The sequence below is a fragment of the Paramormyrops kingsleyae genome, chromosome 8 (genome assembly GCF_048594095.1).
Source record: "Paramormyrops kingsleyae isolate MSU_618 chromosome 8, PKINGS_0.4, whole genome shotgun sequence".
NCBI classification, from domain to species: Eukaryota; Metazoa; Chordata; class Actinopteri; order Osteoglossiformes; family Mormyridae; genus Paramormyrops; species Paramormyrops kingsleyae.
The window spans coordinates 24,034,655-24,061,597 of NC_132804.1; the positions used below are offsets into that span (position 1 = coordinate 24,034,655).

Consider the following 26,943-nt stretch of genomic DNA (forward strand, 5'->3'; position numbering starts at 1 on the left):
AATCTGGATGAAATGAAAATACTTGCTAAGCAAATAAAATGCACTAGTGCCTCTTCCAACCCATTATATACTCTTAGTTGATTGTCGCCTGCCATACACATTCTTAATACCCCCATTTATAAATAGTTTTCCAAGGTGCATTTGATTAGTGTTTTTTCAGGGTTAGTTTTTTTTTTCTTTTAAAGATACTCATTATTAGCCGACTGGCACTTTTCCTACTTTCAAAAATGTTTCCCTCCAGAGCCCTGTCAGCGGAAACAGTTTGAAAGTCATTGATATTCATTATTAAAGCCGTCCATATCAAATGAACCGAAGAACCACTTTGATCTGGCGAGCTTTTCTTGTCTTTACGTATTCGTTTAATCTCTCATTGAATTGCAAAGCACACGGGTCTCTGCTACATGCTACCGTGCTTCCCTGGGTCATTCATGGCAGACAGCTAGCTTGTAATACTGGCGTCTCTTTAGAGGAAAAATGGTAAAGCATGACCTAATGCCCTCCTGTATTTCCCGAGACTTTGTTCCATTTTTATTAGTCTCGAATTCCGAATAGTATTTGTTGTTCATGCTAGACAGTGTTAGCACAAGACTGTTTGGCTCAGTTGCAGATTTAAAGTGAGCAGTTTTAACTCCAGGTTTAGCTCCAGGTCTTCCATTTCTGCATGTGACAACAGTGTGACAGAGTTCCATGGGCAGCCGGGAAAGTAGTGTTTAAAAATATGGAATCGTACTCTGAAGGTTTCCGGTTCAGGCCCCGGCGTGAGACATGATCACATTGCCCTTGAGGAAGTTACATAATGTGAATTCTCTAGTAAAAAATATCTGGCTGTATGAATGTGTAATTAATGCGGGTCACTTTGCTCAAAAGCAGGGTGAGACAGTCCCTGGAGGAACTGGAGGTTAAGGGCCTTGCTGAAGGACCCAATGGGGAAGTCTCTGCAGTCCCTAGGATTTGGGCCAGTGACCTTCTGATCACAAGGTTAGCATTCTAACCCACTGAGCCACACACCTCTCACTACTTAAATTCTTATCATTTATATTTATTGCAGTGTGAGTCGGAGCTCCTGCCATCGTGAACCTGTGCACTACTGTGCTTTGTATATTAGCAACCTCTTCATCCCTTTTCAGCTTTGATGCCCGAAAGAATCTGTTTGTGTTTGGACAGCTGTTGGGGGGCGCGCTGATTCATAGCCCGCTTTCATCCGGAGGCCGCCGTCTTTGTCTCGCCCAGGTGCTGGGAAGGAGCCAGAGGAGCAGTGGGCCAGCTCTCAGGACTGCTGCCGTGGGATCTGCTGTTAGATCCAGCAGATGGATGCGTTCTGCACCTGACACGCCTCAGCTCTCACACCCCAGTGCTCATCTGCGTGATGACTGGGTAGCAGGACCCTTGACTTCGGCTTTAATTACTTGCTGATATGGCATCTTCAGGTAATTCTATGAAGAATCCATTTTGGGTTTAACTACTGGTGTGAAAATGCTGCCGAATGTCTAGGAAAGCAGTGGGGCCGTTTTCTGACGTACGCCTTAAGTTTCACGTTGCCGACAAATACGACACATTTGAGCGCCTCGATCTGCATAATATTTATTTTTTATTTATGGCAAAATGGAGAACGGAAAACAGGAAGATAGACACGACAAAAGTCACGTGGACACAAAATGGCAGAGTTTTGTATAAAAACTTATTTTAGGGAAATGAATTCTTTTGGCCTTCGCTGCAACAAAAGAGCATAAAATTCAAATGCAGATATTGAGAGACAAGCATATCTGTCGTTACATATAACAATAACTTGTGTGAAGTTTACATGAAGTACATGACTAGCTGTTGATCTTTTGTTTCACAGAGCAGAAGGTCTGTTTCACACCTGCGACTCACCTTTTCGTACTCGTCTGAACAGCCCTTATCGGATAGCCCCCTTTAGCTACCGATGTTGCATAATTTGGAATTACTGCGGAACCGCAGGCGCATGGTTTGCATAGACGTTAAATGAAGTTGTGTGCATGCAAAATTCGCTCGAGTTAAAAAGAGGAGGCATCTTGTGAAACGGCAGGGCCAGCTCAGCAGGGAAAAGTCAGTGCTCAAGGACAAATTTACGGTTTCGTGACGCTGCAGACGCTCACCCGCTTGAAATAAAAAGCTGTGAACTTAGATAGAAGAGGGACCGATCTCCCAGCAGATCATAATGCATGGTGTGCATTACTGAGGGGTTTCTCCTGTGGTTTTTCTTGCATTACCAGTTTCTCTTTCTACATCATGAGACCCAGCACCCCCCGAAATTCATTATCTTATCGTTCGCATAGCTAGCCATTAAAATATCCCACTTATGTGACCCCACTATGTGTGTGTGTGTATGTGTGTGTGTGGGTGCAACAAGTCAACATGCAGCGTTATTTTCAGGGTGTAGGGCCAGTAACCTTTATCGTAATTCTAGCGGTTTCCCTCAGACGCTATTTCCTAGCTACTTACATTAGAAATGAAAAAAGAACCTGACTTTAATTTCTTTTTCAGGGCTTTTAATTCTAATTACATTGCAGAGGTGGTAACACACTTTTCCTATTAAAAAAAATAATAATAAAATGTACTGTTAGGAAGCACTGAATCTGTAATTAGAGGCAAAGAAAATCTTTTGTTCTTTCATCATAATCCGGGGCAGGAAGGACAAGGTAATATTATGTGTATTTTACCTGGTGTCAATTAAAAAAAATATTATTAATAAAAGAAATAATCACAATAAATATAATAAATTACAGTTTTCAAATAAATGTGACAAAACTACGTAAAAACATACCACAAAGAGAGGTTTCAGTTGTCTTTTTTTAAAAACTTGCTTTTTTTATACATCATTTATATATTAAAAAAAAACCTGTATAGAGGAGCATACACAGACACTGTTGTATAAAAGCTGATACGTTTAGGGTTTAGCATCAGTAACCAGTGTTTAATTTATAAACTCTCAGGGAATAACTGTTAATAAATAAAAGTAGAGAACAGACAAGAGAGACAGTCTATGGCTTAAGAGGCTTGGCGAATTACACGATCTATATTGGCCAATGCCATCTCATTTTTCTGTGGTTAATGAAAAAAGCTACAAAACAAAAAGAAAAAAGGAATACAGTCTTACTATATAGCTACATCAGGTGGGAGAGGAGAAGAACATAGGGGCCCATCCCAGATTTGTCTTAGGACAGATGTTGGGAATTGGGGGAAAAGATGGGAACATCAGTAGGGTGCAAACTTTTGCCTCTCAGGTTTCTTGATCCCGTTGGCAGAGGAGATTTTTGCGGTGTAGGAGGCCAGGGTCCCGTGGGCTGGGGCCGCGGCGGCTGTGGCAGCAGGGGCGGAGAGTGCTAGGAAGGGGACGGATTTCATTCCCAGGAGGCTGGAGAGGGGGAGGGCATAGGGAGCACCCAGCACAGGAGCATGGGGCAGGCCACCCATGGCTGCCAAGGCTGCGGCTGAGGACGAGGCAGGGGAGGTGGGCTGGGTGAAGCTCATGTTGAGGTCAACAGGGGTCGACATGGAAGAGGACTGGGCGGTGGATTTGGCGGTCTCTAAACTGCACAGGGGGAAGGGAGAGGAGGGAGGAGGAGGAGGAGGAGGAGGAGGTGGAGGGAGAGGGATAGGAAAGGGGTTCGGATGGAGAAGGGTTAGAAGGTTAAATAAAAGACATGTTAAAGAAAGAAATCAAACTTAAATCATAAAATAACGGAACGAACCAAAAAAAAAATCATAAAAGAGGTGTGTTTTGCTGGAGGTTGCAACAGATTATTTGAGGGTGGGCCTCATGGGGGGGGTGTTGTTTAATTCAGGGAGATGGCTCGGGTGGGGGGTTTAGGGAAAGGAAACAAAATTATTTTTAATTAATTTAGATTATTTTATTTCCTGAACCTTTAAAAAATAAATAGGTCTAAGTGTATCATTTCCAAACTCTGTACAGCTAGAGAGCGTAATTTAAACAACACGTTTTCATATATCGTTAATGGCTGTACGCTGATTGAGTTCCTCTGTAGCTAATTTCCGAGCAGCAGGTAGAGCTGCGGGAGCCTTCAGCAGTCGACGGTTCGGATGGAGCGTTTCCAGAAGAGAACTCCGGCTCTGCCCACTGAAACCCACTGAAAGAGTGCTGCTCAATCTGCCGGTGGATAAATTGTGTTGTGTTTCAGAAGAATCTAATTTCAGTAACGCTATTCTGACATCAAATGCTACTTGGATAATGATCTTTTTGTAGAACTGCCTGTTAATACTAGTAATACACAATAGTTTAATTAATACTGTGTTCACCTCTATGTCACATACCTATGACTAATGTCACATCTATGATTAATATCATAAAGTGGTTCATGCAGCTACTGTAGTTAAGAATGAAACTACGCCATTTGTTTAAAAATACAAATTTAACATATTTTCATAATAATACTAATAACTGAATACTAATAATATGAAAGAAATTCTGGGATCTACGAACACCCAATGATGAAGTATGGATAGCACATTATTTTATGTAAATATTATTACTTTTTTTTATACAGAAATATTTTCTTTGGCATGAGAATATTTTGGAAGCACTTTGCAGGTTCCTAAGATAAACATCCCCTGTACATTTAACTGTAATAAACTGACTACTTGATTATGTTGGAAAAATTGAAAAAAATTGTCATATTAGCATTAGCAGTAGGATGAAGATATATATTTTTTGTATTTAACTGAAAGAGACATAAATATTTGGAAATCGGTACATTTCTGATCAAAGGTTACTATAAAAATTGTACAAAAATACATTAAGGTATTGAACAGATGCCTCAGTAGTTGTATTTCATACATTCCATTTGCATAAAACATTTCAAGTATTTCATTTATTGTATGATGCATGCTAAACCCAAAACCTAAAATAGGATCCATTGTATATAACAAGATAGTATCTCTTAAATCTATAATCAGTGTTTTAATGTTTGTGTAGTCGAACTAGCTTAACTAGGATTTCGGGGGTGGGGGGGGTGTAATGTTGTGTATGAACACAAACAAACAAACCACCAAACAACAACCTAGACATCTATGTGAGTCTCTGAACAGAACTGCCAATCATGTTGTCCACTTCTGAGTCCCCGGTGGCATGGTGACTTCGCAGATGGGAAAAAACAGGCTTTGCCCCCTCTCCAGGGCTAGCCATGAGGACGCCGCGTCGCGTCACTCTGGGGTCTGGAGCTTACCAGGAGGTGATGAGGTACTGGGCGAGGTTGATGCTGATCGGGGTACCGGTGATGGTGACGTGCCGGTCACTAGTGCTGTCCAGCTGGCTGCCGATCTTGATCTGAGCGCCTGACACCTGCCGGATTTCGTTGATCTTGGTGCCCTGTCGGCCGATGATTGAGCCGATGAGCTGCAAAAGGCGAGCAAAGACGGTCAGAGGGACGAAAAGGCAGCTCAGTCGTTAACTCAGTAATACAGGGTTATATACTGTACATAATAATAGCCTGAAAGGAAGCTTCGCAGTCCGGTTGATCCTCTTTGTTGATGACTAGCATTGTTTTAGCTGATGATAAATCCTGCTGTAATTATATTAACAGTATATATTTTCTGTTTATGTGCCCAAAGCGTGAGCTATATGGATACACACTCTGCATGTGTTATCACCCTAATGTCTGTCTCGATGAAGCTATCAAGGTTCAGCCATTCTACAGAGGTTAGCTAATACCCTCCGGCCAATTCCCTGGCCGGTTTTGCTTCTATCAGGTTCTGTAAAATGAGACAAACGACCGTGCATTTCCTTCTCGTCACTCCTTTTGGCTAAGTGGTTATTGATTGTCAGAGCTGGGTAACTTTGGAAAGGCATCACTTCCTCAGCAAGGTTCTGGGAATTGCTTATTTCGGCCAGTTAATGGAGTACCACAGAAATAAAAGGTGATACACAAAAAAACACACAAACTTTGTGTTTTCTGATTTTACTGTAGACTTCTCTAATGTTTTTATGTAATGTGTTTGTTTATTTTTCCCAACTATTGTTATTCGAAAAATAAATTAAAACCCCCGATTCAGCTTCATTGATCATTCAGATTAGTAAGAATAAATGAAATGCGTTGCCTTAGTGTTGTACAGTAGCGTCAAAAAAGGACAAAATCGAATAACGTATTTAAACCTCAATTTTATCGATGTTTTGTGCAGATTACGCCTCGTCCTCGTCAGTCCATAGATGGAAAACTGCTGCAATCCCCGAAGCATGCAGGAGGCCCCTGGACCGCAGCAGCGGCACCATCGGGGACCTGGTGCCGGCAGGTCGACACACTCGGGTGATGGACAGATCCCCTTTTGTTCCCCAGGCCCCCTATCTGCCCCCCCGCCCATTCTTTGCCCCCCCCCCACGTTCCGCCATTGGGGCATTCCTTTCCCCACCAGTCAGCCGCCTGCTCAGCGCCTGATCCCTCACACTGCCCATCCTGCACAGCTATTAATGGCACCGCCGATTATTTAGGGGCGAGAAAAGACGCCAGACCTGACCATCAAATAGAGGATCAATCTGGCTAACCACCCCCCCCCCCCCCGTTCCCTCCCCATCCATTCCTAGAATGATTACCCCCGCCCCCCCGCCACCTTTGTTCCGACGTTCCTAATTTCACAGTAGCATTAGCTTATTGGTGGTTTTGTTTAATTTCCTAATAACAATAATCACACAGGGAATTAAAATCTTCTACTTGACATGTCCCCTTATCATTCATTCCACTCCGTGATAGAGAGCTGTGCTCTGCTGCTCTATTTTTGGGATCCACTGTAGCAGTGACTTTGCAGGCTGCAAACATCACTGTCTTCTGCGGACCAGGCTTCATCCAGGGAAGCATTTGCTAAATCTTCTCACCTAGTGGCAGCCTGTTTACCTCCATCCTGTCCTGCCCCACAGGGGTGACTGTGATACGGAGATGGTGACATTGTACTATTTACATTCCTTGGTTCTGAGACTGCATCTGATGCTCAGCTTTGTGGGCTTACAAGCGGCTCCGTGGAGTGGAATTAACATTGTCAAGAAAATAGGAATTTGTTCTGCTTAATCATATTTTGACCTCAGCTGATCAATAACAGTATTCACTAATGAAATGTTTATATTTAAATAATTTACCTACATACAACTCGACCATATGACTTTTCTGCTTATGGAAATAACAGAATCACATGTCGTTTAGGGTGGCCACCTAATCCATGCCAGTGGGGACACTGAGCCAGGACAGGGTTTGCAAACTACCATTTAAATTAAAAAGACCTGGATTTCACTTTAGCACTGAGTTCTTGCTGTCTGTTGATTGGTCAGTTTCCTATAATCGTGCATGTTTATATGCTAATGTTAATGTGAAACTGCTGGACGAGTCTTGCAATCAAGGAAACCAACCAGTCAAAGCATAAGAAGAATTTAACTAATTAGCCAAGCGCAGGAGCCTTTCAGTTTTAAAGTAGTTTGTAAAAGCTGAAGTAGCTCATAGTGTCGCCCCTGACATGGATTAGGGGGGGGGGGGTCACCCTAATATAATTGCTTTTGAGGATCATGACCAGCTAATATGGACTCCTCTCTCAGCAATCTCTTCGTTTCATTCATTCATTATTTCATTCACACATTTATTTATTTACCATTTCATCATCTTTGTTTTTTAGATTAAAGCCAGTTACATATCAGTTAAAATTGGCTTTCTTGGTGGAATATACTTTATTATAATATGTGTTGATTATATATTAAGTTTATATAACATGCAATGATATATTTCTATGTATATGCCGGGCTGATTCTGACTCTCACAGGGCAGAGGGACCGACGGGATAAAAATAGTCCAACTATCGACTTAAAAAAACGGGCAAATTCTAGTGGTGTGGCCAAAAGCCAGCAGATTGATGTGTTCTCCAAGAGCGTCAGTGGTTTCAGAGGCAGGGCGACTTGGGCAGCCCCATACAGAAACCATGTGAGACATGCAAAGCTGTCCTGAGTGCGTGCAGGCCGCGCCGTGTGGAGAGGCACGCTGAAAGGCAGGCCGCCTGTTTATTTACTGCTCTGTTTTGACAGCAGAGTAGTACTAAGTATGTCAGACATCATGCGGGGGTTTAATGGAGACTCACAGAGGCCGCTGTGAGACTGCAGAACCTGACAGAGCGAGAGAGAGGGTGAGTGAGGGACCTTGTGTAGAAATCCCTGGTGTCCTTGGCTATATTGTGGGTCTCACTATCAACCTGTTACTGGAGGCCTTAAAGATATTAGCACCTGCTTCACCTGCTTCACCTGTCGCAGTGTGCCAGTCCACTGCCTCGCCAAAGAGTCTCTGACTCGGCACGTTTGCGCATCAAAAGCGTTAAAACGGACGAGGAGGTTGCTTACATCATTCGGAATGAGGAGTTCCTGGGACGTGGTCTGGGAGTTGGACTCTATTCCTGAAGGAAAAAAAGCAGAATATTATAATAAAAACAAAAAATGTGTAGTGTTGTCAGTGTTTTGGGAAAAAAAATAAAAGAGTCAGCAATTATTTTTTTGTTTTTGTACTTTTACGGCCAGGCATTTGCCCCCTCTGGCATCAGTACTGCCCTCCGTGAACTGAACTCCACCCGGACGCCAACTCCTCCCTTCCTAATGACGCCGGCCGTGACGCCAACGGGGGCGCGTCTGCTGCTCCGGCCCCGCAACGCGCAGTGGGGGGGCGCCACTCTGCCTCGCGCGGCGGGGTGGGAGAGCAGTCACGACTGACAAGCTTCTAACTGCAGCATAATCTGATTCCCCGCCATATCTCCAGTACAGTATCCCTGATTTAGCTGTCGTAGCCGTCTTGTATTTCTATTCCACGTTAATCCTTAAAACCCTTAAAAGCATTTAAAGTGCGATGCATATATTGACGCCAGAAACTCTTAAAAGCATCAACATGGGGTCATCATCTAACTCTTTTCGTACCGATTCATCCATCTGTCTTTTTTCACTTTGCACTTAGCACTCAGCTATCGCTAATTTTCACATACATATTTCTAATGAGACGTCCGCAGACGCTGCAAAAAGGAAATTACTAAGGGAATATATGACTCGTAGACTGCAGATGGCCAATCTTTGCTTCCTGTGAAGACCCTACGTCAACTTTGAAAGCCATGGTGCCGGCTGGAAGATCTCTGAAAGGACTGCCCCCTCTTTGCTGGGCTAATCTACCCGCAACACATGCCTCTGTAAGAACAGGTGTGAGTCTCTGGCCTTGTGCTTACGGGGCACTGGTAGGATCTTTAGCTAAGCCGCCTTTTCATGGGAGTAGCCTTGTCTAGGAAGGGGCCTGGCGTGCAGGACCTGCGACGCCGCGATAAGCATCGCACACGTTTTTGTCGCATGCAGGGCGGCCACTAATTTTGACTAGATTTTTTCATATTGTTTTGGGAGGGCATCCAAGACAAACCCAGTTTCTTAGCCGGGTGCGTTTTCCAGGGTGTTTTTACCAGGCTTTGAAAATAAAATAGAAGTTTTATTCTGAAGCTCAAGAGGCATTGATGTATGGGTGTGGGCCTGTCTTTTGGGTGTGTGTGCATGACGAAATATATCTAAACCTGAAAAAAGAGGAAGTACCAGTAAAACCACACTTATGTTTAGGACATTCAAGAAATTTTAAAAAGTGAAAATACCGTCACTTTTTGTATTAACTGTTGTCTATTTTCTGGATTAGGGAAAGCAATTGTACACTGCATGAAGCAGAGAGTCCCCATAAACATATCAGCATAATCTGAATGTGTGTGTGTCAGAGAGTGTGTCAGATTTCTTTTCTCCAGCTCACCAGTGGCCCCGGAATTAAGCGACCCTCCCTTGTGCCCCCCCCCACCCCCCCACCCCCCAAGGCCCTGGGCCAGACGGACACATACCAGGAAGGACAGGGGTAGCAGGCTGGGTCATGGGAGCCAAGCCTTGCTGCACCGACAACTGGTGAAGCTTGACCAGCTAACAGGAAAAGGAAAACAGCAGTTTGCATATGGAAAGGAGGCCTATGCCTCGTCATACAATCCAGTCTTTTATTTTGAAATATCCGTGCTACTCACCTCTGAATGTGGAATGCCGTATTGGTTTTGTAGAGTATAGGCCTAGAAATGGAAGGAAAGTAGAACCTGTGAACACGACCACTACATTTGATATGACTGCGATGATAATGTCAGTAAATACCTCTCAAACAATGACTTCTGAATTATAAAAAAGGAATAATATCCAGTTTATTTCATTATGTCATTAGTTGTAGTGGTGACCTTGTCAGAGAGACAATTAGGCTCTAATCGGCCATGTTTTTGGCTCTGCAATGGGTAGATATGCTTAAAACACATCGACATATGGTCACATGATGCGCATGCTAAAATGCGCGGAATTTGCTTAAGCTAACCTGGTTTTCAAGGAGTACAAGAGTTTCATCTTATAGTCTCTCCTGAAGTGGGGCACTAGCCCTTAGCACGTTAGCACCCTTAGCATGTCGCCGCGTCCCTCTCGGCCCAGCAGGAGGCAGTATGCGTGTGGGTTGCTATTCGGGGCGTTATTTCCATCCAAATCGCCTCACTTATTTACTGCCTCCTCTTCCGCTCTTTGCTTCTCCCGCACGTCCTCCGCACGCTCGTAAATAATGCATAAAAGCATTAATCGCCTCGCAGAACCACTTAGCGTGCTGTAATATCCCCACACCCCAGCCCCCCTTCTGCTCTCGCGACGGGCCGCCATTAGCAGCGGCCCATGTGATGATGATGGCGGTCCCTAGACCCCTGCCAAGCATCGGATGTCCATTCTCAGGCCACCTAGAACCATTCCCGGTGGTCCTGCATCGCCAGATGTGATGTGGGACTGTAAGACCCGGGGAGAAGGGGTGAGATGGGTGGAGTCAGTTCTACCCAATCACAGCCCTGTCTTTGAGTTACCAGACGTTATTGAGAATGCTCCCCAGTGTGTGACTCGTGCCTATGGAACATCTGCCATACTCCTTTTTCCAGAAATGATTCACTTCCACGTCTACCAGAGATGCGTTTCGCGGCGCGTCGTTACAAAAAAAGACTACCAACAGCCTGGCCACGGCCCAGTTTTTAACACCAAATTATAACCTTGTTCTTTGTTCATTCTATAATGGCAACATAGCTTTCTCTCTGGCTCAAGGTGTTGTCTGCAGCGCACAAAATAAAAACAAGACTAAAGACAACAAAAGCATCCACATTGCCCCACCCTCCCTCAGACATACAGTAGGCCATGGCAGAGGGAGATGGCGTTAAATGGAACAGGGAGGTCTGTGCCTTTAAAATGACTCCACATCTCCAAATATACTCACTTGTTGCAGATCCAAACCTCCCTGAGCCACTGAGAACAGAGGGTGTGACCCAAACTCAGAGGCTTCGAAAACCTTGAGATGGGAGACAGAAAGAGAACAAATCAGGGCTTTATTTTCACTATTTACACCTCGTTACTGCCGCTGCATCAGTCCGTCATCAGTTTGGAGCTTAAAGGAGGCTAGAAAGGAGAATTTCATCTATATCATTCAATCGTAAACTTAGAAAAACAGCTGACAAGTCCAAAGAACATTAATGGATTGATCATAAAACAAAGTCTTGTTAAAATTTGGCCTGGGTTCTCGCTCCTGTCGATCCCCATTCCTGAATTTGAGAAGCAGAGAAAATTGAGAGATATTCACAAGGGGGACCGATTCAATCTTACCATCATGCACACCTGATGGCTTGTAACACTCTTTATTCTTCTAGGTGAGTTAAATGCACATCAAACCAATCAGATCCCTGTGTGAAAGGTAGATTCTTCTGGAACTTGGGTGTCAAACTCCAGTCCTGGGGGGCCGGAGCCCTGTGTAGCTTAGTTCTTTCCCTGTTCCACCACGAATGATTCAGCTCAAGAGCTGTGTGGTAATTAGCACGAGGAGTTGAATCAGGTGTGTTAAATGAGGGGGAACCAGGAGTTTGACACCCCTGTTCTGGAAGGATGATGGTCCTAGCTTTCTCGTCTGAATTACTTGGGCTATCTGCCATGCTTTATAAACAGGTGTAAATAGCAAGTCGCTTTCAAACTAAAGCAGCTAAATGCAAAGGACTTCTAACTTCCTGCATGGCGGACAGCATGTGGACACATCGATGGTCTCTGTTGTGTTCTCACCTGATTTCCAGACAGCAGGATGGCTCCTGGGGTGGGATTGGGCCGGTATGGAATAGTGGCACCCTTTGGGGGAGACTAGCGTTTGGGGGGGGGGGAGGGGGCAAGGACAAGATAACATGGTGGGAACTATTAGAAAAACTGTGGCCCAAAACAGGAAGTAACTGCAGCTGACCAACATTTGAGTGACATGTGACTAAGTCATCAGGCATTATGTGCAGAGTAAAATCAGAAATTACCAGGGTATATATCAGTCACTATGACTAACATACAATGTGCTGTTGTCTGCTGACTCACACAAAAGCCCCAATGAAACTTCTGTGTAACACATTACCTAGGACACACGTGTCGGTATGTCGGGACACTAATGATATTACACGACAGAAGCTGCATAGCTGTAATGTAATATAATATAATATAATAGCTCTACTGTCCAGTTAATGCACGATATGGATCTTTTGGGGAGTAAAGCAACTAATGATTTTAATGACAGTTTTCTTTCCATGTTCTATTTTTCTCAGTGGCTATGGTACATTTCTAAAATCATCCTTAACATTTGCATTTCTCGGAACAATTCATACAAAAAGCACCACATGATGGAATACCTGCAAAAGCCTGTGACTTTCTCAAAATCCTTAGTTTATCCCTCAAAAGTAAATTTTTATGTCAATTAACTTGTCCAGTGCTACTAAAATGACTAGTACTTGTGTTGTTGTTCACGAACAAGATGGTCAAAATGCTTAGCCATGTTGTCAATATAACAGTGTATTCTGTGAGTATTTTCAGATGTAAACTATGGCTAAGGTTTTGATTACAATGATTGGAAATGCACACATTTGTACTTTTTCTATATGACATATCAATTTCACTGTATTCACTTCAGGTACTGTATGTGTAAGTTACACATACAGTACATATACATATGTATACAGATCCAGCCACTTAAAATTTCCCCTCCAGTCTGGCTGGCAGCCAAATCCCAGCCAAGTTCCTTCCAATTACCATCCGAAAGGTAGAGCCCCCCTTCTTCTAGGGGTGGGCCTATATTTGACTATAAACCCGCCCATTCATTCACTTGCAGGGTGATACCATTAGATGGCGCTGTCTTTACAAAAACTTTACTTTTCTTTTTACAGGGTTAAATGATTGAATGGTCTTTGCTATGAATTAAAAAAGCTCATTTTTGTTTTAATTTATTTTATTTACTTATTTTATTTTAATATGCTTTATTGGTTTGTTTATTGTCTATTCTTATTTATCCTTTGTACAGCACTTTGGTCCTACAGTATATTGATTTGTTTTAAAGTGCTTTATTTTAAGCATAGTCCACAAATTTTCAATAGGGTTCAGTTTGTTGGCTTTGGGAAGGCTGTTCTGATGTGTGTTGTGATCATTGTCCCTGTATCAACTGTCCAGCCATTGATTGTTGATACTGTAACTGTTGATTGATTAAAGAATTTGTAGGTCATAGGTCTCACCTGCTGCAGCAATCAGAATCAGAATCAGCTTTTATTCGCCAAGTGTGCTGGGGCACACAAGGAATTAGTTTCCCACAGTTTGATACTCTCTCATACACAAACAATAAGTTAGAGCTGGGCGATAAATCAATTTAATTGATTAATTCGAATTTACAGTTCAGGACGATATGTTTTCATGAAATCGATTTTATTACTTTTTTTACACACAAGCGCCAAATGCGGAACTAATGCGATGCACCATTCCTCACGGGTAAATTAACACTGTAGCAGATTCACTAACAACATGGCAATGACAGGGGAAAAGATGGCACGTGCCCAAAGAAAGGTGTTGCTACTTCTGTAATTTGTAATTGTAATTGTAATATAATATGTCAAACCCAATGGCATAAAGTATTTACTTAATACTAAGCTGACATGATAAAATTATGTGTTTTTTTTCTATTGTTATTACAATATTACTTATTACTTTTATTTATAAGTTTGAGGGTGTATTGTGTTGTTGCCAGTTTTAAAATAAGCTATAGAGAAACCTTTCTAAAAGTGTTCACAATAATAACTGACACTTTATTGATCCCCGTGGGGAAATTGTGTTTATGCCTCCCTCAACTTGATCTTTGAAGAATAAGTTGTCTGTGAAGGCCACCTGTTGGGGCCTTGCTCAAGGAGCTGCAGACATACTGAGGCTGGGCTTGAACCAGTGACCTTCTGATTACAAGCACACAGCTTAGCCCACTGAGCCACACACTGCTCCTAAAGGTGTGGTCTAAAGTAAAAAAAGCTAAATAAAGTAGTTTGATTTTGAGTAGGGGAGGGGAGAATCGATTAAAATCGGAAATCAGATTTTTTGTGAAAAGATCTGAGATTTTATTTTTAGGCCATATCACCCAGCTCTACAATAAGTGACACTATAAAAACAAAATACCGTATACAAGAAATACTGTACAAATACAGTACAATACAATACAAATACAATACAAATGTGAAAAATTATAAATATTATAAATATACACAGGTGAGTAACACTGTGCAATTTTAAGGTGCGAGGTAGAGTGTAAACAGTTTTTGTAAACAGATCTGTAGCGCCTGCCAGAGGGGGGTAGCTGGAGAAGATTGTGTCCAGGATGTGACGGATCTGAAATGATTTTAACTGCTCGTTAAAATCTATGCTCGTTTAGCCGAACTAAAGTCCACAAATCGGATCCTGGCATAAGTTCCTGGACGGACCAGATGTTGCAGGATATAATGCAGCCCCATATTCACTGCATCATCCACCGACCTGTTTGCCCGATAGGCAAACTGCAGGGGGTACAGCTGGTGTCCTGTAATGTCCTTTAGATGGGCTAAAACCAGGCGTTCAAAGGATTTCATGACCACAGACGTCAAGGCGACAGGTCTGTAGTCATTCAGTCCTGTAATGGTGGGTTTTTTGGGGACCGTGATAATGGTGGAGCGTTTGAAGCACGAGGGAACTACACACAGCTCCAGGAATCTATTGAAGATGCGGGTGAAGATGGGAGCCAGCTGATAAGCACAGGTTTTGAGGCAGGAGGGGGATACACCGTCTGGTCCCGGGGCCTTCTTGGTTTTCTGTTTCTGGAACAGCCGGCTCACTTCCGCTTTGTGTATTCTGAGTTCCAGGGGGGAGGATAGGGGGGTACGAGGTGTGATGGGGGTTATTGTCTCTGGAGTGGGGTGGATGGGGGGTGTGAATCTGTTTATCTCAAACCTGCAGTAGAAGTTGTTCAGCTCATCTGCCAGGTCTTTGTTTGCTTCAGCGGGGGGTAGGGGTCGTCTGTTGCTGGTGATATCTCGCAGGCCTCTCCACACTGATGCAGGGTCATTGGCTGAGAACCGTTCTTTCAGCTTCTCAGAGTAGCTTCTTTTTGCCACTTTGATCTCACTGGTCAGCGTGTTCCTGGCCTGCCTGTACAGGGCCCTGTCACCACTTCTGTAGGCATCCTCCTTAGCCTGGTGAAGATGTTGCAGTTTGGGAGTGAACCATGGTTTATTGTTGTTGTATGTGCAGAAGGTCTTGGTCGGGACACACACATCTTCACAAAAACTGATGTATGATGTCACAGTGTCTGTCAGCTCATCCAGATTATCAGATGCAGCTTCAAAGACAGTCCAATTAGTGCAGTCAAAACAGTCCTGCAGTTTCTGCTTTGCTGCATTGGTCCACTTCTTCACAGTTTTGACTACAGGCTTGGCACGTTTAAGCTGTTGCCTGTAAATTGGAATAAGATGGACCATACAGTGACCAGAATGTCCTAAAGCTGCCCGGGGGACAGAGCGATAGGCATCTTTTAAAATGGTGTAACAGTGGTCCAGTGTGATGTTGTCCCTGGTGGGGCAGTCGATATGCTGTCTGTATTTAGGAAGTTCCTGGTGTAGATTCACTCTGTTAAAATCACCAAGGACAATAAAAGGGAATAGGGATATTTTCTTTCCAGGGGGGGTGATCTGGTCAGCCAGCATGCATTTACATCTGAAGCTCATTTACATCTGAATGTTGGTGGTGCTGATAGACTGTGAGAATTGTATGCTTTGAACTCTCCAGTGCTTTTTTAATACCATTCAGTGACTGATGTTGGGAAGACAATGGATATTTACTGTACACCTCCATGTCTCCTGGATTACTGACCCCAAGTCATTTCTGCTACATGGCTTTACACTGTACAATATTTATATTTACATTTAAAGCATTTAGCAGACTTATCCAAAGCAACGTACAAGGTATCAAGGTACAATAAGCTGGGTTTAGAGGAGCTTACAGTTTTGATGGCGAGTCCGGCTCTGTGATGGAGGGATGTTAAAGTGTTTTCTGTCTTGTGATTTCTTCTATTTCTATTTAGCCGTTTAGATGGTGGACCAGACTTCACGAAATAGCACTCTAATGTGACTAGTCTTTTTCTGCGTATTGAAACTTTTCAGAAATGCAAGACTTTGCCAGTGCTTTTGTTCACCACCCGAGCGTATAGTCGTGAACAGATGTGAAATTTTGGCCAACTTTTTCATTGAAATTCGATTTGTATGTGTTCAGAAAAATTTGTGATCAGAGGCTTTAAAAGTGTTTATCCAAATAGGGACCTCAAAAAATGTCCCCAAAAGTAGGAAAATTTCAGGTTTTACTACACTTTGGGGGCAATTTGGTCCTCAAATGTGATCTATGCAAACCCACACACAAACACACACATACTACCAGTCAAAAGAGATGTTAATGACTTTCACACATTCAGTTGACCCCCCACCCCCAGCCCCCAGCCCCCAGCCCCCAGCCCCCAGCCCCCAGCCCCACCACTTTTCTTGTGCTTGTGGGCAGTTCCTTGCTCAGGGTATTTGCTATGGTGAACTTTCATGCAAAAAACATTTGCACTTTCAGGGTCCCTGTGTGGCTCAGTGGGCTAAGCCTGTGTGCTTGTGTTCCCCAGGTCACTGGTTCAAACCCAGCCTCAGCATGTCAGTCATGACTATACAGTGTATAAATGTTTTTGGTAGACGATCATACTTTTTTTCCACTATAGTCTTCTGGTTTCTAATTTACATGCCAACAACAGTTTTGACTGGTAGTGTGTAATGACTGTTTAGTAGTGTTTATTTAACCGACTGGCTTGATAGTCAGAATATGGAATAGTCTTCCTGATAACATAGTGCAAGCTGAATCCTTGAGTTCCTTTAAATCAGAGCTAGATAAGATTTTAACAACTCTGAGCTATTAGTTAAGTTCTCCCTAAGCGAGCTTGATGGGCCGAATGGCCTCCTCTCGTTTGTATAGTTCTTATGTTCTTATGATCTGAAAGCAGTGTTTCTTAGGTTAAAAAAATAACCTCACCTTGACCGCTTCAAACATCTGTCTCATCTGTCTCATTGTTTCATTGTGGCCAAGCAGAGAAGTTAATGACACATTCACACATCACCCCCCCCCCCCCGTGGATATGCAGCCACCAGCAGCCTATCCGGCTGTTAGCCAGACAGAAAGAAAGAACACACCTTTATTCTCCACAGTCAACCTTATTACTTTGTTTAGACCTGTAATTAGTCTGTCACACACATCTTGGGTCACTCTCTTCTCCCAAAATAACTCTTGGACATGCTGCTGCTTTGTACCTGGCTTGGCCTCCTTGCGCATGAAATCTTTCATCTTGTGCCAAACAAGCTTAATGGGCTTCAAATCTGATTAATTTTCATATACCTCTCATTGCTTGACAATATCAGTCTTAATACTTTGTTTAGGCCTGTAATTATTGTATTGGACATATCTTGGGACCGCCTCATCTCCAAAGAGGGAAGTAAAATAAAATTGTAATTTCATCAATAAACTGACTAAAAACACATTTTGACAGTTTTAGGCCATCTTTGCCTCACAACAGAAACTATTTCTAAATTTCACAGGCCATTTATTGCAGTGTAGTAAGTTTATTAATGAAATTGGAATTTTGTTTAAATATAGGGAAATTGTACTTGCTTAGATTTTCATTTTTTGCAGTGGAGTTACAATACCTGATTCAGGTATCTTACCTGATTTCAGGTAAGTCACTTCAGATTACTGCTCTCCCTGGTGGATGGATAGATCATTGCAAGTACTTTACACACAGAGAGTTGAGGGGTGGATCATGCCGGCCCCCTTTTTCATTACATCATCGTGGGGGATCTCATTACAGTCAAGGACCAGCCAAGAGCCAGTCAAGGTCCTGTCAAGGACCTGTCATGGAAAGTGGGGAAATTTTAAGCGGCTGGATCTGTACATATATACACACTGGAAATGTGTGCTACAGTATATGTCCAGTATGTAAATGTATAAAGTAAATGTGCTGCATACTATAACATGCAGTGGAATACTGTAATATGAAGCATTGCAGTACGTATACAATATTATAGTACAGGTCATATTGTTGGATTACATACCTGTTGTCTCTATGAAACATTTGAATGACATTCGGCTGCACCCTTTGACCAGCCTTGGCCATTGTAAGGCAATGACTGAAGAAATGGCCCTTATTTCATCAGGAACGTGCCTCTGTTCTTGGCCTCTTCTACCTCTGCCTCTGTTTTGCCTCCCTACCCTTCCACCAAGCACCCTCACTCCTCTTATTCTTACCAGCTGCTGACCCTGTTCATTTCCTTGTTGTTCTTCCATTGCCAAATTGTAACACTGTGTTGTGCTCTGTCAATATGTGCTGCCAACTGAAGGTTCGTGAGATGCACCTCTGAGCTGTTTTAGAGACCTAGTTGATCTCTGTTTGATCTAATGCCTCAAACATTCCCCTCTGTCGGTGACAGTCAAGATTCAGCTGAGAGCAATTCATCAGTTCAGGACACATTTATTTAAAAAAACTGTAATAGAGATGTACAGTGAATATGCTTAACTGATTATGACAACTAGTTCAACCATTTTTCATGTAATGACTTATACAATGAACTAATGCCTAGATGTTTTGGGAGGTAAGACTATTCTACAGAGTACCAGTATAATACATTTTGAACAACATGGCATAAACAATTGAAAATGTAGGAATCAGCAGATGATTATATGTAATTATTTGCATGCCTGTAACTAAGCATTTGCAATTTGACCAAAAGAATGAGACTGTGCATTTATGATGTGCACAAGTGACTCAATGATGTGGAGGTTGTACAAGTAGTTATGAGAATTTTATTTCTGATCTGAGGAAAGTACCAAAGCGACCAAGAATAACTGTGAAGTATATAGCAGGGGCTGCCAGGTAACTCTGCTCATTTAAGCCCACAGGTAGGCTCACAGTTCTAGCCGGACCTCCATCATCGGCTGTGTCTCCCTAATTTCCCGGGCACCTGGGCGCCAACGGAGAATAGTACCATTCCGACAATCGGATAAAGTCTTCCTGGGCCCTATCACATGATCCCCCTCCCTCGGTCGGATCAGGTGTCCATTAGCTGCCAAGGATGTGCGTTAGACTAGCTATTTTCCGACCTTGCCACTTCCTGGATAGATGACTTTCAGGGGGCGGGTGTAGGTAGCTTAATTGGGGAAGTGAAAATGAATAAATAAAGAATAAAGATTGTCTCTCTTCTTCCACTTTCTGCATTTCAATTTGTCAAGCATTGATTATTGGGGATCTTTGAACTGGCAGCATCAGCTTATACAAGACAAAAAAAATTTGTTTTCTAGTTATGGTTAAATATGAAGGCAACACATGTACCAACAACAACATTAAGGAAAGTGGGTTTAGTTTGCATATTTTCTGCATTCTGTTAAGTTGTCTTGAAATCAATGCCTTGCGATGTTTCTACTGTCACTGTCTGGGGTGGTTGTGGTTTTGTATGTATGCGTAGTTTGCACGGTACCTCAAGGATGACGGTGCATATGAGCTTGATGCATTGAATGATGGCTTCCTGGGTCCCGGATATCGTCACCCCTCGCTCCGTAGAGTTGGGTAATAAATCTCCTGCTACCTGTACTTGTGCCCCAGTGCTCTGTGACAAGAAATGATGGAAACTCACTTCAGAAAAAACACTCTCCTAGTTAGCTGAAAGTCAATGCATATGCAATTAAGTTGCTGTGTTTTTCAACCCATATTCAAGATAATAACATGTTTTGATGAGAGATGATCACACTTGTTCTCTTAAGTTTGTTCAGTTCGTTCAGTGAAAATTTAAGTGAGGCATGTTGTACCCTTAGCTGGCTGGCCAAAGGATACAACAGCAGGATCCCAGTAGACCTTTATCGTGGTGCTTTTCATAACCTCCATGTGCCACAGCTCACCTCTCTGATCTCCTTGATTTTGGAGCCACCTTTGCCAATCAGGGAGCCGCACTGGCTGGCGGGAATGACGAGCCGGAGGGTGACGGGCGGTTTGCTGGTGACAGTGCCATTGGCGACCAGAGCTGTGAGGTCCTGAAGAACCCAAAGGGATTGACAGTGAATGAGAGCAAGCAACTAAAAACCCATTAGCCATGTACAGTATAGCGCAGAGAACGTCATTACAAAGGCTGATTAGTTGTATTTTTTTGACATTAATAATGACCCAATACGATTCAACACTAGCTGGCTTTTGCCTGAAGTTTCTACACCAGATACTCATTTTCCTCTTCCATCGGCACTATGGGTAATATGTACTCCCATCACGCACAACTACTATCAGGACCTTGGGTGTTTCCTGGAGGCCGGATTTGATCTACATCATCACCAGACACACCCTTCCAGACCAGTCCAAAGCAGCTCATATCCCTTTAAAATTAAATTTGCTCTTCAGCAGAGGGCTAGAGCTCCAGCTTAATTCCTGCTGGTGTGGCCGAGGCTGCAGATTCAGGAAGGGCTTTTTCTTTAATTAAATCTGGTAATAAATATTAGGTTCAGCCGTGTGTGGTGACTGGCGCAATCAATTAGTGAAAGTCCTGCAGCGTTTGAAATGTAAATCGCATGTGCAGACCCTCTGCCCGTACTCAGAGACTCGGCTCTGTGTAGGAGAGCAGAGCGGTCATCCCCTCAAGCCAATAAGACGTAATGAGCAAATGAATCTGTACTGGCATAACTTATATTTTGACCAATTATATTAGCTGGGCAAACTTATTTATACAGTACTTTGCAAAAGTCTTAGGCAGTCAAAGATAATGATGTTTAAATGATCTTCATGTCTTGTCTGTCAAAGAGTATTATCTTAGCCTTTTCAAAACCTCCCCTAAAGTCACCTCAGTATTTGCTGCAACCAACCAATACACCCATGTATTTTTTTATTCAAACACTTACACACCTTTTATTGGCTAATCAATACTTCATGTACTTATTTAACTTATTAAGTTAGCTGGTGGTGAAATTTAACACACACATGGAATGGCTGAGGTGCCCCTGAGGAGACGTTTAGGAACTGAAGCGGTGTTCATCTAGCCATCCAATGAGATACCAATAACTTTTTTGAGAACAGAAGAAAGATCCTGTTATTTTTTATCGTGTTAATTGTGCTACTGTTAATTAGCACGTGTTGTACAGTTGTATTTGTATTTAAATTGTAATGTGATTGAATTGTATTTGTCTTCTGAGTTTTAAACATTTTCTGTGATTGCCTACGACTTTTGCACAGTACTGTATATGTATTCCTGGAGCAGTTTAGTTGCAATACCTTGTTGGATTAACAGTTGATGATTTACAGTTGATTGTTAAGCTGACACATTTATCCTGCGGTACCGACTTTTTATTACCCTTATGTACAGGTAGATATTTTATTTCTTGGCTTGCAATTCTAGCTATAGAAGACAGAACAATTGGGACCAGAACCCTCAAATAACTTCTCTGTCTGCCACCTTTCATATAATTCTGTCCCTTTAAACATCCTGTCTCAGTCCCTTGTTGGGTTGTTTTTCTGTGCTTTTTTAACATATTTTCTTCAAAAGGGATTTGCGCTTTTCGGCTCTTCCCACTCCTTTGAGAAGTGGCACATCTCTCCTCGTCAGGATCAGAGAGCCTTACGCATCACCTACTGGATTTAATTTAAAAATATGCCTTACATCTTAATAGCTGTAAACAGCATAATCCTCTCACTTCAGTAATGCTGTGAGTATATCAGCAGAAATATTTCAGTCCGTTTTCATACTCGCAGACATAGATATTCCCTTTTAAACTCTCTATTTACTCAATCAAGAGATGAAAAAATCAATAATTAATTGGCTAGGAATGTAAATGCTGTTATTTTTCATCATCTAAAAAGGGTTTGTTTATATTTTTGGAATGACAGAGTATTAAGTCTATTAGGCAGGAATCCTTCAGGATTATTGAGCACGATGGTTTCAGAGCTCATTGACAGGACTGACACAGCTCATTCTGTCTTCCTCTTATTAAAGCACAAAATAATTAAGCGGCAGCCATGAAACACAGATCAGACTTCTGCCACAACATTTTGTTCTGGAACCAGCAGCTCTCCGATTCTGTCAGAATGGGCAATTATTTAAATGTAGCCGGACAGGCCCTCAACAAAGTCCCTCATTGATTTCAGTGGTTAAATACATGCATACACTTGGGGCAAGTGGAGCGGAATGCTGACCCCTGTGTTACTATGACAACTCTGCCCTTATGAGTTGAGAAAGGAACAGGGTTAGGAGGAAGTGGCAGGGGGGTGAGAAGGGTGCAGTGGGGCTTTGGGCCAAAGAACCATGACAGATGTTTCATGCTTAACTGTTTGCTTGTAAAACACAACCCTTCAATTTACTTAATTTGCTTTACATTGATCAGATGCTTCTTGTGGAATAACTATGATTTATTCTTTAATCTGGAGGATTTATCAACACATACAAGGGGCATCAGAAGCATTTTGAATGTGGGGGGGGGACACACTGGCATAAAACTAATATTTTATGTTAAATGTGGGGGGGGTCCAAATTAATAATTATGAAATGTGAGGGGCACACGTCCCCCTCAGATTTAATGCCGGCGACCCCCATCAATAACTGCTGTGTGGAGTAGTATGTATGATTTTCATCTGACCGTTAGTTGCATGAACCACATCTGATTTATTCACTGCTGTGCATTTGAGCACCCTGATGTGCGTGCATGTGCTCATGTATGTGCTGGAATGTCTGACTATATGACTCACATATAAGTGCATTTCTATGTGTGCAGGTGATATTTTTGGTTAGGGGCAGCAGGGGGCGTGGCCATCCATGATCTCCTCCAGTTTTAATGTGATCAGGGTGATGGTTCAGAAGATGATGTGTAAGTTTGTGTATATGTGGTGGGCGGGGCTTGGGGGCGGGGCCATCCATGACCTCCTCCAGTTTTAATGTGATCAGGGTGATGGTTCAGAAGATGATGTGTAAGTTTGTGTATATGTGGTGGGCGGGGCTTGGGGGCGGGGCCATCCATTACCTCCTCCAGTTTTAATGTGATCAGGGTGAAGGCTCTGAAGACGCACTCCGTTGGGCCCGTTATGGTGATGATGCGCTCAGGACAGGAGCCTTCGGAGATGTTGATCCGTGCGCTGCTCTGTGAGGGAGGAGAGAGCCATGAATACCATCGCGAGACACTGCTGAGCAGCAAGGAACGGGCAGGCAGGCACTACACGGAACCATTTATCATCTAGCAGAACCCAAGCGTGCCGGCACCGTGTGGCCAGGTTTTAGCCAAGAAGCTGTGTTGGGGGATCAGGTGTTATTTCTCTGATAGGTGCATCTGCACATGGGCGACGGGCTGGCAGAGAGGAACTGAAACCAGACGAGGCCTGGAACTCATCCTGACAATAATATCACCCTCGGCCTTTTCACATGTGAGCCTTATTGCTCTCCAAGGCATCTCCAGCGGCCCGTGGAGCCGGTAGGAAAATCTTTGGCTGTAACGCCAAGGATCTCACTTACAGCAATGCAACAAGGCCGTCATATACACACCCTCCCCCCGATAAGGTTTCACTAATCTCTACATTTAAACACAACCCATGCATAGGCAGCATTGGGGAGCCCTGGAGTTGCTGGCCTTACTCTTGTTGCAAATCTTCACTTTGAATCCCTACCAGATTTCTCCATGGCCTCTAATTATATTAAAGTAAAACAGGAACTGCATACTGTGAGTTGGGTTATTATGCTTCTGTAGCTGTCTTTTCTGTTGTTGCTATGTTTAGCTTCATTCCACTTTGGTCCTCCAAGAGGTTCCTCCTAAATCCTGCCATGACGATGGCATGGTGACAAATTAATGGCCACGCAGTCCCTCATACAGTATACATAGTCCCCCCCCCCCCCCCCCCCCCCCAATCTTAGATCTCAGATGAGGAGGGTGTGAACGGCCGAATCCTTCGAGATGCGTGTTCGGAATGTTAACGGGAACATCTGTGCCTCCGACAATATTTACACTTCCCCCGATCCGTGTGGAAAAACAAGATCTGATCCAAACCTTTGTGGACCTAAAATAAGGTTAATGCCATAAATTATTACTTGAGTTACGCCCTCTAACTAGTGACATTGTGCTTTGTTCTCTGTTTATTATACAAGTGTGAGGAGTGAATAGAATAGGAAATATAGAGAGCAAACTTGCCTCCTCCCGTATTCTTTTCACAGTTTCTCCTTTCTGGGGAAGTAAATAAGAGGAAAAAAAAAACAGATGTTACATTTGCGTGAGCTTCAAACATACGTCCATTCAGAAAACTATATTAATGCAAGCGGTCTCTGCAGTCTGCAGTATATGCTGGATGAATATTAATAATATGCACAATCGGAACACGGCCTTTGTGCAAATGTGCCCCTCCGGAAAACGACTAGGACGGGATGAGCGCTGCATCCTGCCAAGTGCGCCACTCTCTGTGCCCGGCTCTGATCCGGTGGCCAGCTGAGTATGGGATGGTTTCACCAAGTAGCGTATCTACCCCACAAAACCCCCCCCCCCAAAACATCCCCACTTTCATCCCTTCCTCCTCGTTTGGGCTCCTAGCTCAGCAAAGTATGGGTGGAGGGGCAGGACACTGCCAGGGAGACTGTGAAACATGACCTCAAGCCCCCCCCCCAGGGGGTGGTATGGGGGGCGGCACGCGGGAGATAGCCCACACGCTCACGTGGACTGGCGATGCACGGCAAGGGCGAAGGGTACGTGGAGCCAGTCCCTGTCTGGTGCACTTACATTTCACATTAATTTAATGTGTCCCAATACATACTGAGCTAATGTTACATTATACTGCATGTGGGCCATAGTGAAGGGGGGGTTTAGTATCGCCCCTCCCCGCCCGGTACCTACCACCAGCTAATATCCATTATACAATTAATGACTCTGCAATCAACAGAGCACTTAGTGAATTACGGTAACCGTGGCGATGTGCGCTGGTATGATCCGCTGACTCCGCAGTCGCTGGGTACCGATTTGCAGAAGCACTCCACTGCGAAAGCTTTACTCCCTCTATCGGCACGGGAAAATAAAGATAATACTCCTGCTAGGATGGCAGCATTAATTTAGTGCTAATCCAGCCATACGAAGCCGTCCAGGGTCTGGACGTGCAGCACTGCTGCTCCCAGAGCAGTCCGCAGAAAATGCGGCCCAGAGGCACATCGGAGGGGTGGCCCTGGACAGTGGGGGGCCCGGTGTCTACGGGGGGGGGGGTTTGAGTGGAAAGCCTCGTTAGTCGCTAAAGGCTAGCCGTCAGCCGGGAGGTCACGGCTTGCTGAGACCCCTCCCCCGGCTATATTTGTGCTGGGATTTCTCCAGCCGTGAAGATTCCGGGATGCTAGTTCGGATTCCTTATCGGGAATAACGCTGCCTGTTATCAGACAGCTATTTCTAACTTCATTATGTAACTTTTGGGATTGGACATTCCAGTGCAGGGGTCATCATGTGACCAGCACTCCCATTCAGCTCACCTGTTCTATATTACTTGTCGTTATATAAGCTTGAATTTGTTTTCTCCCCACCGTAAACGCACTCAGACTCCAACACCTGTCCCCCTGCACCACGTCCATAGCCCCTTCCGTGACCTGCCAAAATGAAAGGCGGCTGCCTACGTCACGTATTGGGCACTGCCATGTTGTCTCATGGTAACATGTAATCGGGACGATTGCGTTGTGTTGATTGGCTTTCGGCCAAAAAAAAACAAATGGCAGAGTGAAATTCATCGTTGTCTCCGTACAGATGTGATGATGTCGCCGCGGAGATTGAAAGCCACTCACCTTGCCTATGATGCTTCCCACCTCCTGCAAAGCAAAGAAAGTAAATGTCATCATATCGATCCCCCCGTTCCAACAGACAGTCCCAGTGGCCCTTGGGCGCAATGTGAATCCTGTCCTTATGAATGAGACCTGGGATATGTCACCTGAACCCGGTCGGCCATGAGCTACGTGCTGTTACGGTTCCTGATGTGTTGGCCGACCTTGGTGAGAGAGTCCAATCCCTACATGTTCCCCTTCTCCACACTCCCATGCCAGGGGAGTGTACTGGGGGGAGGAACAGGGGCACTGGGCTGATCGGCTTGCTCCCCTGTCACTCACCAAGTGGAAACATGCTATTGGCTAATGATAAGGTAGGTCACTCCGTATGAATTATCGCCCCTCCAATGCCCCCCACCTGCCCTGTGGCCTTACCTTGCCATGCATGAGAAGCCTCAGGGTGAGCGTCACGTTCATGCCCCCCTCCCCAAAGTCCTGCTCACAGTTCATTCTGGCGTGGGCGTCCGACGTGGGGAGACGCATGAAAGAGGCTCGTTGGCGTCGGTGTGCACTCAGGGCAAAGTGGGTCTTATCCTGTCCCCTTCACAGCTGCGTGGGACACATAGAACAGAAATACACACAGGGCCGTCGCATTAAATGCACAAGCTGCCATACTTATCACACGCCTTGCATTTACTCCTCTCTGTCGTAGCCCAATGGGACGCGGTCATAGCCCATGTGACGCGCAAAGCAAGCTTCATCACCAGTGCCCCACCACCC

At 43.9% G+C, this 26,943-nt stretch overlaps 2 protein-coding genes across 3 annotated transcripts in view; both read right to left on the minus strand.

Moving 5' to 3' along the window:
• Positions 1-1,569: 1,569 nt before the first annotated feature.
• The window catches only part of pcbp4 (poly(rC) binding protein 4), a 51,804-nt gene continuing 26,430 nt past the window's right edge, over positions 1,570-26,943 (minus strand). The window contains exons 2-14 of one of the 2 annotated variants that reach the window (XM_023811286.2): positions 26,599-26,772; positions 26,188-26,211; positions 24,572-24,604; positions 23,417-23,533; positions 20,324-20,455; positions 19,906-20,034; positions 12,107-12,181; positions 11,277-11,348; positions 10,021-10,062; positions 9,847-9,922; positions 8,342-8,394; positions 5,205-5,374; positions 1,570-3,553 (exon numbers count right to left, since the gene is read on the minus strand). In XM_023811286.2, coding sequence (XP_023667054.1) covers positions 3,217-3,553; positions 5,205-5,374; positions 8,342-8,394; positions 9,847-9,922; positions 10,021-10,062; positions 11,277-11,348; positions 12,107-12,181; positions 19,906-20,034; positions 20,324-20,455; positions 23,417-23,533; positions 24,572-24,604; positions 26,188-26,211; positions 26,599-26,706 — 1,368 coding nt within the window. In that variant the 5' untranslated portion in view covers positions 26,707-26,772 and the 3' untranslated portion in view covers positions 1,570-3,216. Of the gene's footprint in view, positions 3,815-5,204; positions 5,375-8,341; positions 8,395-9,846; positions 9,923-10,020; positions 10,063-11,276; positions 11,349-12,106; positions 12,182-19,905; positions 20,035-20,323; positions 20,456-23,416; positions 23,534-24,571; positions 24,605-26,187; positions 26,212-26,598; positions 26,773-26,943 lie in introns of both variants that reach the window. The other variant, XM_023811287.1, reaches the window with a different exon arrangement.
• LOC140592295 (uncharacterized) lies at positions 14,202-16,819 on the minus strand. Its single transcript, XM_072715509.1, has 2 exons — positions 15,308-16,819; positions 14,202-15,208 (listed from the first exon to the last, which is right to left on the minus strand). Exons 1-2 carry the CDS (start codon positions 16,078-16,080, stop codon positions 14,743-14,745), a joined length of 1,239 nt encoding a protein of 412 aa, XP_072571610.1. The 5' UTR covers positions 16,081-16,819; the 3' UTR covers positions 14,202-14,742.